At 40.0% G+C, this 19,463-nt stretch overlaps 1 protein-coding gene across 1 annotated transcript; it reads left to right on the top strand.

The window, feature by feature from the left end:
* Window positions 1–1,767: 1,767 nt before the first annotated feature.
* Window positions 1,768–19,278, top strand: top3b (DNA topoisomerase III beta). Its single transcript, XM_026344095.1, has 18 exons — window positions 1,768–2,058; window positions 8,406–8,537; window positions 9,389–9,495; window positions 9,625–9,699; window positions 10,063–10,259; window positions 10,784–10,940; window positions 11,023–11,136; window positions 11,293–11,383; window positions 12,122–12,276; window positions 12,993–13,098; window positions 14,357–14,503; window positions 14,921–15,094; window positions 15,611–15,739; window positions 15,958–16,107; window positions 16,446–16,546; window positions 18,204–18,405; window positions 18,578–18,765; window positions 18,883–19,278. The coding sequence occupies exons 1-18, from the start codon at window positions 1,989–1,991 to the stop codon at window positions 19,162–19,164; spliced, it is 2,577 nt and encodes an 858-aa protein (XP_026199880.1). The 5' UTR covers window positions 1,768–1,988; the 3' UTR covers window positions 19,165–19,278.
* Window positions 19,279–19,463: the final 185 nt, after the last annotated feature.

The following is a 19,463-nucleotide window of genomic DNA, read 5'->3' on the forward strand; positions in this document are numbered from 1 at the left end:
TGTTCTATCACAGCACCATGTTTTCAGTGTGCTGTGATAGAAGACAACGTGTGGCGACAGTATGCTTCAAGGAGCAGCTCAGTGCCACACGTTGGTTTACAGCCTGTACTGATGGAGGTTTTCCCAAACATGATAAAGTTGTTCACCATACACGGCACGTAAATATATTCATATTGTGTTTGCTGAGCCCCTGAGGCCATTCTATACATACTTCCCCCAAAGCACAGCTCAAGTCCCCCCACCCCAGGTTATGCAAAACATCCCCACTGAGTCATATCCATAGGCCTGCATCTGCTCAGGGGGATCTGCTGACTTGATGGACGGCAGGGAGGGGTTGGGAGGTGAGGGGATGGTGGTGGTTAGGATGCATTTAATTGATTACCCACTTTGAAGTGTGGAGGAGGGGATGGAAGCCACACACACTCACAGCCACACGTCTCTCCTCAGACCATCTGCCTCAGGGTTAACATCCCGAAAGGCGAGCCTCCCCCCCCCCCCCCCCCCCCCGCCGGCTTCACGCACAGCTCCCTCCATCTTTTCAAGCTCTCACCCTGTTGCCCTCAGTGACCTAGGCTAAGCCCAGAAAGAGCGGCGTGGAGTAGATGGGTGGACTGATGCACCCAACTGCAGCTGCATGCATGATGGATGTCCCTGCATGCAGCTGTGATCTGGGACAAACTCCTCAGGATAATGCACGCGGTTCAACACGTTCAGAACCTCGGTTCTGCTTTCTCAAACACTGCTAATACTTTTAATAATATACAACAGCAAAAAAGGAGACTTCAAAATCAGAGCCTGTGTTCTGCCGAGCAGGTTCCTCCTCTGCTGCTGGGCGTCGCTGGAGTAATTCATGTCCTCTGTTGCCATCTAGTGGCCAATGTCCAGAGCAGTCTGTAGGTCGACCCTTGTCTGTTAGGCAGTGTGCTGGACTGGACATTAAACTAGAACCATTTCACAATCTACGGAGCAAACTTGTTCAAAAAAATGTTTTTAGACCAGTGAAAGCTGAACAAAATATTTTCTGTGTCTTACTCTGGAAGAGTGTTAGTAAGGTATCTTTTATTATTGAAAAGAGGCAGAAGGAATAATGAAGTCTGAGTCACACAGTTCTGCAGGCGGTTGCACTTTGGGCAGTTTGTGAGGTAGTCCATGATCCACGAAATCAGGGGAGTGTCAACCTGCAGGTTTTGTAATTTATGCAGGCTGGATGGTGTTTAGATCACTGGAAAAATCAAAAAAACATCTTCCTCCAATTGGGTGTAGGTGTGATGGAGCACATGTATGATGGCGTCATCCACTCCAAGATGAGGTTGATAGGCAAACTGAAGGGGGTCAAGTAGGGTTTGACAAGAGATCAGAGGAACTCCAGGATCAGCCTCTCAAAAGCCTTTGGAATATGTGAGGTCAGAGCCACTGGTCTGTAAATTCAATACTCAAGTAAAGGTGCAAGTACATGGACAAGTACCACTTGAAAGTCTTTACTTAAACTGAACTGTATGCTCTAACATTTACTTTAGGTACAAAAGTATAGGTACTCCATTAACAACTGATTTCTGTGAGATAATTACAGTGGAATAAATAAATAAATAAATAAATATTCTGTACTAGTATGAGAACATTAAGGTGGGCCGTAAGTACACTAACAGGTTACTTCTATCAACACTGGTTAAAATACTATCATGTAGTTAGTTTTACTGTCTGTTGTCTTTTCCTGTGATGTTAATAAAGTTGAAAAAAAAAAAAAAACCCGTCAACGTGACCCCGGAAGTGAATCATATATAAACTGTCATGGCTACTTTCGTGCTTTGTAACATAGCATAGTATCATAAATATCAGTTATATACAGAATTCATAGTGTTCCAGATATTGGAGTGGATGTTGTTCGCACGTATTGACAAGGTTCAAGACAACAACAGTAACGTTGCACTCCCAGTGCTGCTGCTTGTGAGCTGACTGGAGTTGGAGGAGCTGTTAGCACTTCATTCAGAATGAGGACTGTTTTGATGGTGGCAGAGAAGCCTTCGTTGGCTCAGTCGATTGCCAAAATCCTCTCGAAAGGTGGGTATGAATTTATACCAATATAATATGCTCCAACAGCAGGAGAGAGGGAGTTGAACGTTTTCGTTTCGTTTTGTGATAGGATACTCTATTAACCACACAAACATAAATGATCCTTCTCATGTAACTACTATCGCTAACGTTACATTAAGAGTCACGACGTTTCCAAAAGAACAGAAGATTGTCTCACTCCACTGCTCAATTCTGAAAATATTTATTTCATTAGACGTCGTGCCTTGTTCTGACTTTTTTATCTTCTACAAATCATGTTCCTACTTACTAAACACAGGTTTGTTGTTTTCACAGCTTCTCAGAGAGAGAGAGATCTTTTAAAAACTTACTTAAGTAGGAAACATGATTTGCAGCAGATAATCCCAGTCTAATAAGCAGCGAATGAGTGTGACATTTAGGATTATAACTGCAGATACTGAAAGAAGCAGAAACCGAGTTGGAATATGACAGATTGTTTTGAGCAGTTAGAATTAAATATTAAAGGATCTAAAATGTTACGGTGAGATGAGAAAGGGTTTGTGTGATTTGAATTAAATGGGTGCTATGTGAGACAGTTGATTAAGCACAGCAGCATGTATTAAAGACGCCATGTTATTCTTTTTGGCATTATTACTTGACTGTGATGGTGAGTAATTATATATTAGCTCTGTTTCTGCTGTGTATATGTTGGAATGCATAGATGTTTTATAAAATAAAAATAAACCTACAGCTTTTTCTAAAATATATGAAACAGAAATAATTCAATTCTGATAATAAAAATAAAGATTTTGTGGGGTTTGTGAGCCTAAAAAATATATTTAAGGTTTTATAACTGCTTAGTTTGCAAAGATTCTCTATAGATACAAGCTTTGGGACAGTGTTCATCGTGTGATCAAATCGCCAGTCGCAATACCAATGCTGGCCACCTCTGCCAAAACAGCTTCACTGCCCTGTGATGATCCTGGGGGCTTGTGTTGTATGTTCAACTGTTGCCAAATACTCCACACGGATACAATGATACCAGTTAATGTACAGTGGCAAGAAAAACTATGTGGTTTCATGGTTTTCTGCATGAATTTGTCATAAAATGTACTTTAATCTTCATCTAACTCACAACAATACAAAACACAGTCTGCTGAAAATAATAGTACACAAACATTATATGTTTTCATGTTTTTATTGAACATAACATGTAAACATTCACAGTGCAGGGTGTAAAAAGTATGTGAACCTTTAGATTAATAACTGGTTCACCCGTCTTTGGCAGCAATAACCTCAACCAAACGTTTTCCTGTAGTTGCAGATCAGACCTGCACAACGATCTGGAGTCATTTTGGACCACTCCTCTTCGCAAAACTGTTTCAGTGCAGCAATATTCTTGGGATGTGTGGTGTTCATTGGCTCTCTTAAGGTCATGCCACAGCATTTCAATCAGGTTGAGGTCAGGACTCTGACTGGGCCACTCCAGTAGGCGTATTTTGTTCTGTTGAAGCTATTCTTTTGTTGAATTACTTGTATGCTTTGGGTCATTGTCCTGTGGCATCACCCATCCTCTGTGCAACTTCAGTTGGGGACAGATGGTTTTACGTTTTCCTGCAAAATGTCTTGATAAACTCTGGAATTAACTTTCCATCAATGACAATAATCCGTCCAGGCCCTAAGGCAGCAAAGCAGCCCCAAACCATGATGCTCCCTCTGCCATGTTTTACAGTGGGGATGAAGTTTTGATGTTGGTGTTCTGTGCCTTTTTTCTCCACACATAGTGTTGTGTGTTTTTTCCAAACAACTCAATTTTGGTTTCATCTGTCCACAGAATATTTTGCCAGTAGTGCTGTGGAACATCCAGGTGCTCTTTCACAAACTTCAAATGTGCTGGAATATTTCTTTTGGACAGTAATGTCTTCCTCCGTGGTGTCCCCCAGTGTACTCCATTCTTGTTTAATGTTTTCCTTATTGTAGACATGTCAACAAAAATGTTAGCATGTGCCAGAGATTTCTGTAAGTCTTTAACTAACACTCTAGGATTCTTCTTTACCTCATTCAGCATTCTGCGCTGTGCTCTTGCAGTCATCTTTACAGTACGACCACGCCTAGGGAGAGTGGCAACAGTGCTGCAACAGTAAACCCATGACTGGTGTGTGTTTTTAAAGGGCAGGACAATTAGCTCTTGGAGAAGTCATTAGGCTAGGGGTTCACATACTTTTTCCATGCATTGTGAATGTTTACATCTTATGTGCAATAAAAACATGAAAATATATAATGTTTGTGTACTATTATTTTGACTGTGTTTTTGTATTGTTGTGAGTTAGATGAAGATCAGAGCACATTTTATGACAACTTCATGCAGAAAACCATGAAATTCCAAAAGGTTCACAAAGTTTTTCTTGCCACTGTAAAATGGGTTTAATTACTTTGATTAACTGGTTTAACAGGTGTGAATGGATAATGGCATTTTCAGTGTCCACTGGAAAACAACAACAACAATTAGTGAGATAAACTAATATCAGTAACCACCATCTTTACCTCATAATCTAAACAACCACATATTCTTCATGTTCTAAAGTGACATTAGAGCAGCCAGTTGTGTTCAGCTGTGCCTGGAGATGGCACATATACAAGCTATGGTGATGAGTTCAAACTCCAGAGAGTAGCTGGATGTGGGTAAGCAGCTGGGGTTCTTCATGAGCACAGGCATTCTCAGGGACAAAGGGATGGTCTCTAGACTGAAAGTATTGTCGAGTCCCCTGCAGGAGTGGTCGGTGTGGCAGCTGGCCTCGTGAATGACCGGAGGGAGTCTGTTCAAGTTGATGTTCTCCCTGACGTGAGATGTCAGACACAGGCTGTCATTCATTCAAACATTTGCAAGGTTCTTGTCAAAAAAAAAAATTACAAAATTATATTATATATATATATATATATATATATATATATATATATATAATTTTTTTAAAATTCTAGTTTATTACTTTTTTTTCTGACCGATATTAAAACATATTGAAAAAATCAACATATTTGAGAAGCTGAAAGCAGACAATATTTGCCAGGGTTCATCAACCCTTTCAGCAATAAATTCTTTGTTTGATGGTTAATTAAGAGCTGTAGTGACACACGGCACATTAACTCACACATAGCTCCAGGTTGCGATGCTGCGCTCGTTGATGCGATTGGGAAGGTTGACTAGCTGGCTGTAGTAGTCCTGCAGGCTGAAGGTACAGACAGATTCGTCAACACACTGGCTGCCCAGTGGCATGGCCAGACACTGGTGGAGGGCAAGCAGGCACAGCAGAACGACACGCAGCAGCTGGACACAAATAAACCAAGTTTACATTAGTGTGGAATATTGAGTGTTTGATTACCGGTATTTGTCCTCTCACAGAGCTGTCCTAATGTATATGTAATCACATGAAGAGTCACTGGCAGACAGTTGTCGTCCCGTTTTAAAGGAACATTGCGTCACATTGCTATGTGGTAAATACTTAATGTTCATGCTCCACTGGCTGCAATCAACGAAGCATCTGTCTCTAATTACATTGTAGAATTTCTTATAATTTGTTAATCCCTTTTTATCAAGTCATAGGCAGAGAAAACTCAGTGGCAAATATTTCATAGTGTATTTAACAGTAGAGAGTTTTGAAATTTGACAAGCACAGCAAGCAGACATAACATTTAACATTAACATCAAGAACATTATGTTGATTGCAGTATGCATTTCCCCACAGCAGTACTGAGGCCCTCATGTTGCTTCTTAGTTAGAATCGTAGTTCCTGGGTCCCAGTCAGGTAAAACTCCTTTGGATAGGTTGAATGATGCAGACTTTGATTAACCTCAAATTCTAATTTGGGATGGCTGTGGCTCAATAGATAGAGCAGTTGTCTGCCAATCATAGGATTGGTGGTTCGATACCTGGCTGCCACGTCGCATGCAAGATACTGAACCCCAAGTTGCCCCTGGTGAGTCAGGTCAGCTGCATAGCAGCTCTGCCATCGGTGTGTGAATGGGTGAATGAGATGCAGTGTAAAGCGCTTTGAGTACCAGCTAGGTAGAAAAGCGCTATATAAGTGCAGACCATTTACCATTTCATCACTTCTGTAATTGTCCGACGTTCCAGTGACCTTCTCAAGCCAACAATTCAGTTTGTCCAGTGTTGCAAAAGTGGTTATAATGAAATTTAAACATCTAACTTGGTGATTTGTCTAAGTAGATGTGAGGCTGCTGAAACGCATCAACTGTATTGCACAACAGACAGGGATCTCACAGCCAGTATTGACAACAAGAAAAGTTACAGCTATTAAGAACATTAAAATATACACCCAGGGGTCTGAGTTGTTGAAGAATGGGGCAACTGGTAAAAAGCCGGTGTCTTCACCAGTAACATAAAAGCAAGTTCCTTACCTGGAGCTGTTCCATGATTCGAACAATCGAATGACTGGAGATCTTTGTGATTAAGATCTTGGTGGGTTTTTTCTCTTTGGTCCTGAGTGGGTCCTTTGGCTTGATCTGTGACCTGCATCTGGATCTGCCTCTATTTATATATCATCTTCTTGATAGTCTTCCAATGAAAGTGAGTTTGGATTGGTAGAGGTATTGACAATTGGATTGGCTTACTGTCATACTGTCAAAAAGTTTGGTATGACGTTTGTGTGTTTGTGTGGGATGATGGAGGAAGGTGAATTGCTTAGTCTGGTTTCCATCCTAGTAGTTAGTGTCCATGGTCTTGTCATCAGTATTCAGCCTTGAAAGAATAATTTTATTCAGAGATGACATCAGCGTGTAGCATTGAGACAAGAGCTGCCCCTCACTTCCCCCTTGACTGACCGGAAAAGGGACACGGCCATCAGAGGTCTGATGTCGTTGCACCACACTGTTTCCAGGTCTGAGTCATTGGCATTTTATGCAAAGTTTTAGAGTGTTCTTCAAAAAAATCAAAAAACAGAATATGTAACATTTAGACAAAATGGATAGAGCGTGTTTATGTGTTAAAGCTGTGCCCACTGTAATCCACATCTCTCACATTGGAGTTAAAACTAACCAGTCTAATGTTTGCAGAATTGCTTTTATATAGGATTACTTCTGGATAGTGCAAATGTACAGATGCTCATATCAGAGCAAGAATAGGCATATCAAGGATGGTCTTTCTGCAACTCAGAAACATCTGGCGTTCGAGAATGATACATCAGCAAACAAAAAAAGAAATCTTCAGACAGAACTATGTTTTGGCCTGTGGAATTTTTAATTTCCACTGGCCAGTTGAAATCAACAATAACATTCTATAGACCAGGACTGAAAAACTACCAGCAGAATAGGAAATTGGAAAGAGAAGATGGCAGATGGATTAAAAAAGAGAGAGAGAGAGAAGGGGTATCAAACATAACAATGCAGACATCAAGAAAATTGGATACTGTATACAAGGGGTCAAAAAGGGAAGAAAGTAGAAGAGTGATAGCTCTGGTATCCCTTAGCACACACACTTCTGGAGATACTCCCCAAGGAGTGTTACATATTAACTGAAGTAAACTGCTAGATGTCTCCAAGTAAGATGATACACAACATCCTCAATATACGGGACCAGATGGGTCGTGTGATTTTTTATTTTCTGTGTACATTGATGATGGATCAGTTGGATGTATGTATGTCAGTTTTCTCTTTTATCCGTTCATCTATAGTGGCAAGAAAAAGTATACTTTTTTCACTCGCACCATGAGGTTTTTATGGTTGTTCCTAATAAAGACGCGAAAGATCAGAATTTTTGTATTATTTTAGGCACATTATATATGTTAATGCATTTGACTTAGATTAAGATCAGATCACATTTTGTGGCAAATTGATGCAGAAAACCAAAAGGTTCCCATACATCTACTTGATGTTGTAAATGGCCACAAAACATGACACAGCACTATTTGCACCATTATGTAAGAATAAAACATCAACTGCCACTTTTGTTAAAAAGGAAGAAAGGAGGCAAAACTGAATTGATAAACTACTGTAATCTCACATATTCTGCATAAACCAACAGAATAGACTATTGTGTGAGGTTATTATGTAGTAGCCTGACATTTGCATGTATTTTATCAAGGTAAACACAGTAGATGGGCACAGAATATATGTCCTACTGCCTTCAGATGGCTGCAGGGTTTATTAAAAGTATAAAGATGTGGTTCTGAGACATTCTCAACTTAAAATGTTAGGTAAATTTTTACCCATAATATCAACAGCATGCTCTGTGCTGCCTCATTTCATTGACCCCCCCCCCACACCTGTTTTGACCAATCTTCCCACCAGTGCAAGCTGCAACCAAAGAGGTTTATACCTGACTTCATCAACTAATTTCTTCCACATTTGTTCTTTTCTGCCTTTAGGAAATTGTACAAGTCGTAAAGGGCTCAATGGAGCATGCTCAGTGCATGAATACGCTGGCAGCTTCCAGGGCCAAACTGTACGCTTTAAGATGACTTCTGTTTGTGGACATGTGATGACTCTGGATTTCATTGGTGAGTAAGATCTAAATTAGGTCTTACCTAACCTTCATTGATAGTATCTCCTTGGAGTAAATCAAGTGTTTTCCTCCTCCAGATTTACATATAGTCATGTCCAGAAATATTCAGACAGTGAAGCCTCTCTGTACACCACCAATGGATGTAAACGTTAAACAATTAAGTTAGTTACACATTTAGTTTAACATGTGGCTAATGAACTTTCTGGGCCTGTATTTATCGGGCATCTTAATCCTAAGACTAAACTAACTAGAACTAAAAATCCTCCTACCTCAGTATAGGACATAAAGGTTATCTATGAAAACTCGAATTCACAGGAAAATGTGTGACATCACTGTTTTACAACACCCAGAGCCAAAAAGTATAAATTAGGGTGGAGGCTATATGCCTAAAGGAAATTATTATCTGTGGTGCCATAGGAGCAACCAAAGTCTGTTTAAAGTCCTCAGCTGTTCTTCTACAGGGAAAGTTGCATCTGGAAAAACATCTGTCAAAAACTATAACTTTTCTTTTAATAGTATCTTTCAATGAGCTTTGTGACTTTCCACAGTTTTGGCTCACACCTCACTGTCTTTAGCTAGATATGATGCCTAGTATCATCCTTAGGATAGCCTCAGGACATCTCTACCTCTGACTACAGCTGGTAAGAACTAAAATAAGCTTGAAACTTTAAAACAGAGAGAAAAACAATTGGAGTTCGTTTCTAAGCTGCTGAAGATCTATCATCCTGCATGCTTTCAGAAATTATATTTCTGAAAAAATAAAAATAAATTATCTTGGCCATCCTGATATCTTACCTGACATACTATAATATGGTTACATATACCAGCTTCTTTCTGTCTTTGAAGGGAAGTACAACAACTGGGACAAGGTGGACCCTGCAGAACTTTTTAGCAAAGCTCCCACGGAAAAGAAGGAAGCCACCCCCAAACTCAACATGGTCAAGTACCTCCAGGTAGTCCTGGTTTTCGCAACTTGCTGGTACTTTCTGTACAATCTGTATGGCCATTTGGATGTCAGCATGTTGTGCCCTAATGTTTGATGTATGATTGATGCTCACCCAGAGTTTCTGGTGTCATGTCAGGTTGAAGCCAGAGGCTGCGACTACGTGGTTTTATGGTTGGACTGTGATAAAGAAGGCGAAAACATTTGTTTTGAGGTAATCATATGGCCTAGCATTAACATGAACTGAACTGTAACTAGATGATGACATATAGGTAATGGGTTGTCGTATTTACACCTGGTATTATAATCACTCTTTCTTATCTTATTTTGAACTGAAACTGGGCTCTATCTACCATAATATTTTAAATTGAGTACCTTTGAGTGCTGTGTTCATGACATCTGACCACAGCTATCTGTAATGTTGGGTGTAGTCAAGTGTTAGGAGGCCAGTGAAGTTCATCCCAAATTCAGATTTAAAAATTTCTCTTTAAAGTGACAAAGGTCTTTGATCACAGGGAAAACAGTTTCTGTATTTAAATTTGATCTTCCTATTTCTAGTTACTATTTCTCTTCCCAGGTACTGGATGCCATCCAGCCAGTGATGAACAAGGGCAATGTCAGGGAGCGCAGTGTTTACCGTGCTAAATTCAGTTCCATTACTGACACTGACATCTGGAATGCCATGAACCACCTGGGAGAGCCAAACCGCAATGAAGCCCTGTCAGTGGATGCACGCCAAGAGTTGGATCTGCGTATTGGCTGCGCTTTCACCCGGTACACTACTATCTAGAGCCACCCACTGGGCTGGTCTCATTCTCAGAATTGTAAAAAATACTTATTTACATACCTACAGTAAAATTTTATCAAATTATGCATTTTGTATTGCATTTCAGTCACTGAAATGTCTGTCACTCACTGTCACTCAAAACATCTATGCATGTAGAACATGGGAAGGAGAGCAGTGCTGCAACACAAGCAGGTTGTTACAGACAAAACACACTCGAGTTCAGTGAATAAAGGATCAGATTTGGGTTAGCTTTGTTTTAGTTGATACCAATTATTTGAAATATGTGTGAATCTGAAACCCTTGGATCGACTCTGGGATCTCTATTGTAGTCAGAAATGCACATGAAATAAAAAATATTATTAAAAATCTTATTCAGATTAATCAGATTCTCACTGGGTTATACATGATTGAGTCCCATCTAAATGATTTCAAGTGTTATTGAATTGTTTATTTCTGCACTGTGTTACAGAGTGTTAGAATTAATGTACGGTAATGTACTTTTTTTTTCAAGTTTTCAGACAAAGTATTTCCAAGGCAAATATGGCAATCTGGACTCTTCCTTGATCTCATTTGGACCTTGCCAGACCCCCACGCTGGGCTTCTGTGTGGAACGCCATGACAAGATCCAGTCGTTTAAACCAGAGACTTACTGGGTCCTCCAGGCAAAGGTAGATGTCTGGTTTCACACTCCCTTACACAGTATTCTCTTCCTACTGTGCTATACTGACAGACATGCTGTGTTTTGGTCAGGTATTCAAAGGAAAAGAGAGCCCACTGACACTGGATTGGAACAGGGTTAGAGTTTTTGACAGGGACGTTGGTCAGATGTTCCTCAACTTGGCTAAGACATCCAGGGAGGCTACGGTAAGAATAAAGGTTTTCCAAAATTCAAGCAAAGTGATAAACTCAACAATTGGAGAGAAAATGTGTAGAAGTGCAACAAAAGTCACTTTCATCTAGCTGCTAGATTCACCCAAGTTACAGTTTACCTCAATTCACTCTATATCACCTTTTTTACAGGTGGAGTCAGTGAGTAAGAAAGAGAAGACCAAGCAGAGGCCCCAGGCTTTGAACACAGTGGAGATGTTGAGAGTGGCCAGCTCTGCCTTAGGTATAGTTAGTGGACAGCATTTCATCAGGTGTTTTTTTTCCTTCTGATTTCTTCACCGGTTAAGCGATACTTTGTTTGAATTAGGGCTGCAACTGTTCATTATTGTTACAGTGAATTCATCTGTTGATTATGTTCTTGATTAGATTATTTCATTGGTCTGATAAATGTAAGAAAATAGTAAAAACTGACCTTCCAAATGTTTCAGAGCTTCAAAGATATTATTCCATCCAACATTCCAAACTCTACAAATCTGGACAGGGCCCAGCTTTGGAAAACTGTAATTCTGACCAGGATTGACAGGTGTCGCAGCACACAGTGCATCACAGTTCACTGTGTGTAGGGTTGCATAGCTGCAGACCTGTCAGAGTGTGCATGATGAGCCCTGTCCACCACAACATTAAAACAAACAGCTAGTTTGAATGTTGTGGCTGATCAGTGATCCATATGAACTTATTTTTAGGTAAATAATATTAACAGCTGTTAGTCCATAATGGGGTGGCATGGTGGTGGGGTTAGCACTGCCTTTCTGTGTGGAGTTTGCATGTTCTCACTGTGTCTGCATGGGTTCTCTCCGGGTACTCCAGCTTCCTCTCACCGTCCAAAGACATGCAGTTAATTGGTGACATCAAAGTCCAGTCATCATCCTATTTCAAACTGAGACCTAGAAAGATCAATTAATAAGAACTCCAATTCAAAATGTTTTCAAGCTCCAAGAATGTCTCTTTTTGTATTACTCAGGCATGGGTCCCCAGCATACCATGCAGATTGCAGAGCGCCTGTATACACAAGGCTACATCAGCTACCCACGTACTGAGACAACACACTACCCAGAAAACTTCGACCTGAAAGGAACATTAAAGCAGCAGAGCAACAATCCCATGTGGGCGGAAGAGGTAAGGATCTGTGTGGAGCCAAGCAAAAAGTATATAAAAGGCTTAATGTGCTAAAATATTCAATGCCAGTTGTATGCATACAGAATCAAAACCATTGTGTTTATGCTCCTAGGTAGGTGATTAAAATATACAGCTCTGGGAACAACAAGACTATTGCAAAATAATCAATTTCTTAGGTTTTATCTTTTACAGGTAAATTGAAGAGCTTTTTTTAAATTTTTCCTAATATCTGAATAAATGTTTTTATTTAGAAAAAACATTTAAAGGAAATGACAGCACATCAAAATAACAAAAATGACGCAGTGTTTGCAGAATTTGAAGAAAACTCTAAACTAAGAAATCAGAGTAGTGACAATATTTTCACTGAAAAACATTCAGAAATCAGTATTTGATGGAATAACCCCAATTTGCAATCACTGCTTTTAAGCTTTTTGGCTGCTCCCCACCAGTTTTTTAATTGCTGTGTGGTAGCTGTATTGTATTTCTTCTGCAAAAAATCAAAACAGAATTGAGGTTATCAGTGCCTCGTGAAGCAGATTGTGAATAGACTCGTGAATAGACAAACACTGGTATGGAATGAATGCCATTCTCATATAGATGCTATTTTCTGAAAACATTGCAGTGGCCTCTTGGGTTTTTCCAGAGCTGTATAGTTCTTGAATGTGAATTTCTAAATATTTCATGGTATTTTATATTTCTCTTCCACCTCACATCAGGTGAAGGCTCTACTCGCAACAGGATTGAACCGACCAAGGAAAGGAACCGATGCTGGAGACCATCCACCTATCACTCCCATGCGTGCTGCTTCAGAAGCAGAACTGGGTGGGTCAGGCAGCTAGTAATTAAATAATAGATAATAAATAATAGATAATGAATATTAGCTCTCTGAATAAAAGTACGATATTGGCTGTCATAGCAGGTCTTTTCTGATATATGATGTAGTGAGGATGTACTTGATTTATTGTTTCACAGCAATGAATGATGACATATTTGATGATCGCCGAGTACAAACTGAATGAATCTAATTGATTAAGTGTCGATATACTTGAATTCCAAAGAGTTTTTCCAGCATGTCTGACTGTGTATTCATGCTGATAGTTCAGGTTTTATTTGTCCAGGCTTTGAGATATCCACATCTCTCTTCATGGAATTTAATTTATCATGTAGTGGGAGCTGAAAAAAAGAAATACACCAATGTGGCCTTTACTCAGGATAACCTTTAGATCTCATTGCCAACAGCTTTTAGACAAACTTCTGTCACATAAATACACTGATGGGGAAGCTACATAGAAAGCACAGCTTTGCAAGCTACTAATTATTCACACTGGAAGTAGCTGAACTACAGCAAAGATACTCCAGTGAGAGCAAAAACTACAGTACCAATCAGGTTAGTTTATTGCAGGAGGTACCTACTTCACAGGTTCTACATACCCCATTGTTGACATACACATGCATTTCTACTTTTGAAAACAACTGGCATATAATGAGACTCAGCTGCAGACCTAAGTTGTTGAAGCAGCACTGTAACCACAACTACAACCCAATGTCTAGATCACAATCACTAGGTGTTCCACCGCCTGTGGTCTGCACGCAGTACAGCTACATTGCAAAGTAACCTGGCACTAATTTAATTCACAAGCTTGAGTTTCCTGCCAGTGTAAAAGAATGATTAAGTTTCACATTCACAAAATGAACAGAATGGTCTCCACAAAACTGCAAATAATGTTGCTAAAACAATAGCCCCATAAATTTGTCCGGTACCATTAATGAAAGATATTAGACATGATTCTAACCAATCAATATTTTATGTTTTGGTTGTTTATTATCTTCATTTTGAGTACCGGTAATTAGTATGGTAGTCTAACACTTTCAGAACAGGCTAAGAATTTAATGCAGTATGTTTACATGAATGTGTCTGTTGGTGGTAAACATTTTAGTGTGTCCCTCTTGTTCCAACCTGTTAATAATTTGGCCTGCTATCCATGGTTGAACAATGACATAACCTGACATTTAGATTCTCACTTGGAGCCCCTCATGTTCATCTTCTAATCCAGTTTGTTCTTCATCTGCTGTTCCACAGGCAGTGATGGGTGGCGGCTGTACGAGTACATCACTCGACATTTCATTGCCACTGTGAGTCAGGACTGCAAGTACCTACAGACCACCATAGACTTCAACATTGGCACGGAGGGCTTCTCATGTAATGGCAAAACCTTGATGTCGCCAGGTACTTATAGCTCTTCCCACACTGTGTTTGCTTCTTGAGTACCAAAGTGCATTTAGGGGTGGCTGTGGATCAGGAGTGGTCTGTGTATTGATTCCCTGCTCCTTCTGTACATGTCAAAGTATCCTTGGGGAAGAACTGAACCACAAGATGCTCCCTGTGGGTCAGACTAGCACTTTACTTGGCAGCTCCGCCATCCACAGTTTGAAATACTGATTTTATTTGATTTTATTTCAAAGTCAGAGCGTAGTGATATTCAAGATTACTTCAGACATACAGTGTACTAAAACACTATTTTTAAACATGTGAGCTAGTGAGTACACTTACAAATTTCGTAGCGTGGAGGACCTCTGCACTGGCTTCCTGTAGGTTGTAGGATGGTACAACCCAATATTTCATGGGTGTATTTTCTTATCCCAGGTTACACAACTATGATGCCTTGGCAGGGCATCCCTCTGGAAGAGGCCATGCCAGCATGTGAGCGTGGAGACACTTTCACGGTAGATGAGATCAAGCTGGTGGAAAAACAGACCAGCCCCCCAGACTACCTGACTGAGGCTGAACTCATCACCCTCATGGAGAAACATGGAATTGGTAAATAGCAGCCCTGTGTGTTGGATGTTGTTGCTGTGTATATCTTCTTATTAAAAGAATTTGTAGAAAAGGTGTCAGTTAATTGCTGCAATTTGTCAAATCTACTACAATGATAGAATATACAGAGTGTATATTCTACTACAATGATAGAATATACAGAGTGTGGATATGAAACACAGACCCTTAAGACGCTTTAATTTAAAGCATTGAAATAAAGCAGCCTTAAGGATTTTTAGGGAGCGAAGGAACATTGCAACAAGCTAAAACCATTGACAAACTACCTGTTAAAAAGTATGACAGTAATTCTAAAGAACAAATCCAGCAGACACAAAGCAATGTTGTTATTCTTTGAAGTCATGTTTTTCCACCTGATGTATGCAAGTCCAATATTGACTCTCATTTTAGCTTTGGTTTGGTCTCAGACTTGGGCAGCTATCTACATATTTTCACTTGTTGATAATAATAATAATGAATAACATTTTCACCGATGTTGGCTATTGCCCTAACCTCCTACAGGTACTGATGCCAGCATCCCTGTCCACATTAACAACATCTGCCAGAGGAACTATGTGACAGTAGAGAGTGGACGCAAGTTGAAGCCAACCAATCTGGGCATTGTCTTAGTGCATGGCTATTACAAGATAGGTAAGTGGGTTTCCAGAACCATCCTGCATCAGATTTAGAAGATATGTCAGCCGATGCAGGTCATTTCACATTATCAGCTCTTGCACAATCAAGTCCATATAATCAACAGAGTAGTTCATTAAAAATCACCAGCCACACTCTTAGTGAGAAATTTACAAGTGTATTTTATAACATATAATTATAATGCCAATGAGAGTCTGTCTGTGCGTTCTGTGCAGATGCAGAGCTGGTGCTGCCTACCATACGCAGCGCTGTGGAGAAGCAGCTGAACCTTATCGCACAGGGCAAGGCCAACTACCAGCAGGTCCTGCAGCACACGCTGGATATCTTCAAGAGGAAGTTCCACTTCTTTGTGGATTCTATTACAGGTAAATTCACTGTCTGAAAAAATGAAGAATTAGATTTATTTCTAACTATATTTGTTGGAATTTGTTCAGGCTCTTGAATGTTTTTTTATCTTGTGCTGGGCAAGGTAAAGAAGCACTTGGTAGTCTTCTGTTTTTAAGTGACAAACGGCTGACAAAGCAGTTACATTGATTTGCACTTGCTTTTTTGTATCCTTGTCACCTATTTATTGATGAGTCAGATTGAAATTAATGTTACAATTAATTTCACATGCAAGTCTGAACACTATTGCCTAATAAGCCAAAATAACTAATACAGTTCCCATGCACTTCTAGCTCATGTTATCTGGTTTGTTTTACAGGCATGGATGAGTTAATGGAGGTCTCATTTTCCCCTATCGCTGCCACTGGGAAGCCCATGTCCCGCTGTGGCAAGTGCCATCGCTTCATGAAGTATATCCAGGTCAGTCGAGGAATCAAATGTACTGCTAGAATACAAAGAAGGCATACTGCATCTGTTGCACAAGAAAGCCAATATGAACACTGCTGTTCTCTGTTGGGGCAAACAGACAGTAAACAAGCACCTCATACAAACCTTTATAAAATGTGAAAGTTGCTGCTAAATCACAGCCACTTCCTGTGTTTTATTGATTGGTCACATAGTAATGTTTCCATCATTGAGTATATTGGATAAGAGTTTTGTTTCTGAAGTCTGGATTTCATGTCCATGTAAAATACATTCACTGTAATTATGAGGCCCGTGATCCTGTTTTTGCCGACTTATTGTACTACAGGGCTGACATGCAGTACACTGACAGTCGCTGTTTAAAGTCCTGCAGTCGCTGTCAATAATGAACCAGTAACTGTTGGGCACCAATTGCCTTCCTTTCTAGACCACATGTCTGCCTGTTGAGTTCTGGCCTTCAAACTTCAACAAACATGCTTCCTTCATTTCCATTTCATTAGCTAACAGCAAAACCACTTTTAAATTCATGAATGACTCATGAGGCTGCAGATGTTTTGGTCATGGTCATTGTATCTGAATATGTGTGTAGAGGCTTATATGGTACTGTTAAATGGCTTGTTCCGGTGGAAACTGCAAGGTAACTCTTGTATGCAGTCCTCTTGGAGCCATGGAAGACTAGGAACTTGTATTTGGATTGCACCATGTGGACTGAGTATATGTGTTTAGTTGGTTTTGCCTCATTACACTTTCAAGGAGGCCTATCACCATGTCCCTGTTTACTCTTGCTTTAATAACGTCTCTAGGATGATCACAAGTGGACAGCTAAGACACATCACTTTTCACACCTGTCCATTTACAGTCTCCAAGGTGTCCAGCAGACTGTTCATATTTTGCTAATATCACTTCCACTTAACATACTGTAGTTGGACCATCAACATGCCCATAATGTGTTGCGCAGTCTGGCACACCCTCTCCAAAACAACCACTATATTGCATTGATTACATATTTTCCTGATGTAAATTTTATCAATGCAAATTAATATACATTTCATGGCTTGTGATGAGGAATATATTTCCATTTATTTGCTTTTTAAGTGTTAAATAATGACTGGACTGAAGGTTTTTAAGAGGGAAGTGTGTGGGACTTGTGGGAAATGTTTTGGGTAAATTGTTTCAGTTGTATTCACTCCATGAACAGGCAGATCAAAGGTGGCCACTCCACCAGAAGATCAATTCATCAGGCTTTGTTCAGTGAGAGATCTGCTCTGTTTGCTAATGAAAAACGTCATCTGAGCTTAGTGAATCAATTTTTCCAAACTTAGCATCTCAACTAGAAGTCTTCACCTAAAACAGACCCATGAAAAAGGTTTCAGATTAAGTTTCTAAAGGCTCATCATGCATTCAAGATGGTATCCTCATCAACATGGTAACTGGTCTACAATAAAACCACTGTTCTAATTTATAGGCACACTTCAAACTTCAAGGAACAGTTACACAATACATAGTTCAATTAATATGAATTCATTATTAATTCCTCAATAAGCAACTACAGTACAAGAGATGTGGGATGTTAAGGTGAGGACATATTTTTTCAGTTGTCCCATTGGAAGTGAATGCTCCTTTAATTACAGCTGATTCAAACATGTATCTGCAGGCCAAGCCCAGCAGGCTCCACTGCTCCCACTGTGATGAGACATACAGTCTTCCCCAGAATGGAGCCATCAAGCTGTACAAGGAGCTCCGCTGTCCACTGGATGATTTTGAGCTTGTGCTGTGGACCTCTGGTGCCCGGGGCAAGAGCTATCCCCTGTGTCCCTACTGCTTTAGCAATCCACCTTTCCGTGACATGAAGAAAGGTAGGACAAAACAAATAGTATAATGTAAATACTAATTGATTGTTAGGTTGTGACTGAGTAGCTGGAGCCACTAACTGATTTTATTAAACACATTTACGCAATGCCATTTTCCTAATAAATCTGATGTTGGTCTTTTCTAGACTTCTCTCATTCTGGCCTTATATGTTCTCAGGTATGGGATGCAATGAATGCACCCATCCATCGTGTCAGCACTCTCTAAACTCTCTTGGCATTGGACAGTGTGTGGAGTGTGACAGTGGGGTTTTGGTGTTGGATCCCACCTCTGGACCAAAATGGAGGATGGCCTGTAATAAATGCAACGTGGTGGTGCACTTCTTTGAACACGCACACAGAGTGCAGGTAAGAAGATCTTCTCTTACGTTAATATATTAAGTCCTATGCCGTCATATGTATATGTATAATATATACCTAATGTCCCATACAATATTTAAACAAGTACTTCTCTCTTCTACTTAGGTTGCTCAGGAGAGTTGCAATGCCTGCGACGCCTCTCTGGTCGCTGTCGACTTTAACAAGACTCGCACTCCACTTCCTGCTGGTGAGACCCAACACACTGGCTGTGTTTTCTGTGATCCAGTATTCCAGGATCTGGTGGAGCTCAAACATGCCACCATGAGGCACGCCATGCATCGCGGTGGAGGTGCAAGACGGGGAGGACGGGGACGAGGCAGGGGACGCCGTGGCAATCCCAAAAAACCAAAAGACAAAATGGCTGCCTTGGCAGCCTACTTTGTATAGTGTCTCTGATTAATGTCATGTTACATGCTGTAGTATGAAGGTGTATAAATAAGTAATTGGACTTGTGTTACATGTATGTTTACTTACACTGAAGTAAAACAGCATCAAAATGTTTCTGTGTTGTTCATCTTAACAAAAATTTTTCATATACAGAAGTATTTAAATGTGCAACTTTTTTTGATTTACATTTTTATAGATAGATCTATTTAAATGTAGTTCTACAACACAAAGATGTGTGCGAAGGCTGGTGGGTCTGAAGGCTTGTTATACTATGTTATTTTTAAAATCCTTTTTTCAGG

The sequence above is a fragment of the Anabas testudineus genome, chromosome 9, assembly GCF_900324465.2.
Source record: "Anabas testudineus chromosome 9, fAnaTes1.2, whole genome shotgun sequence".
Taxonomy (NCBI): domain Eukaryota; kingdom Metazoa; phylum Chordata; class Actinopteri; order Anabantiformes; family Anabantidae; genus Anabas; species Anabas testudineus.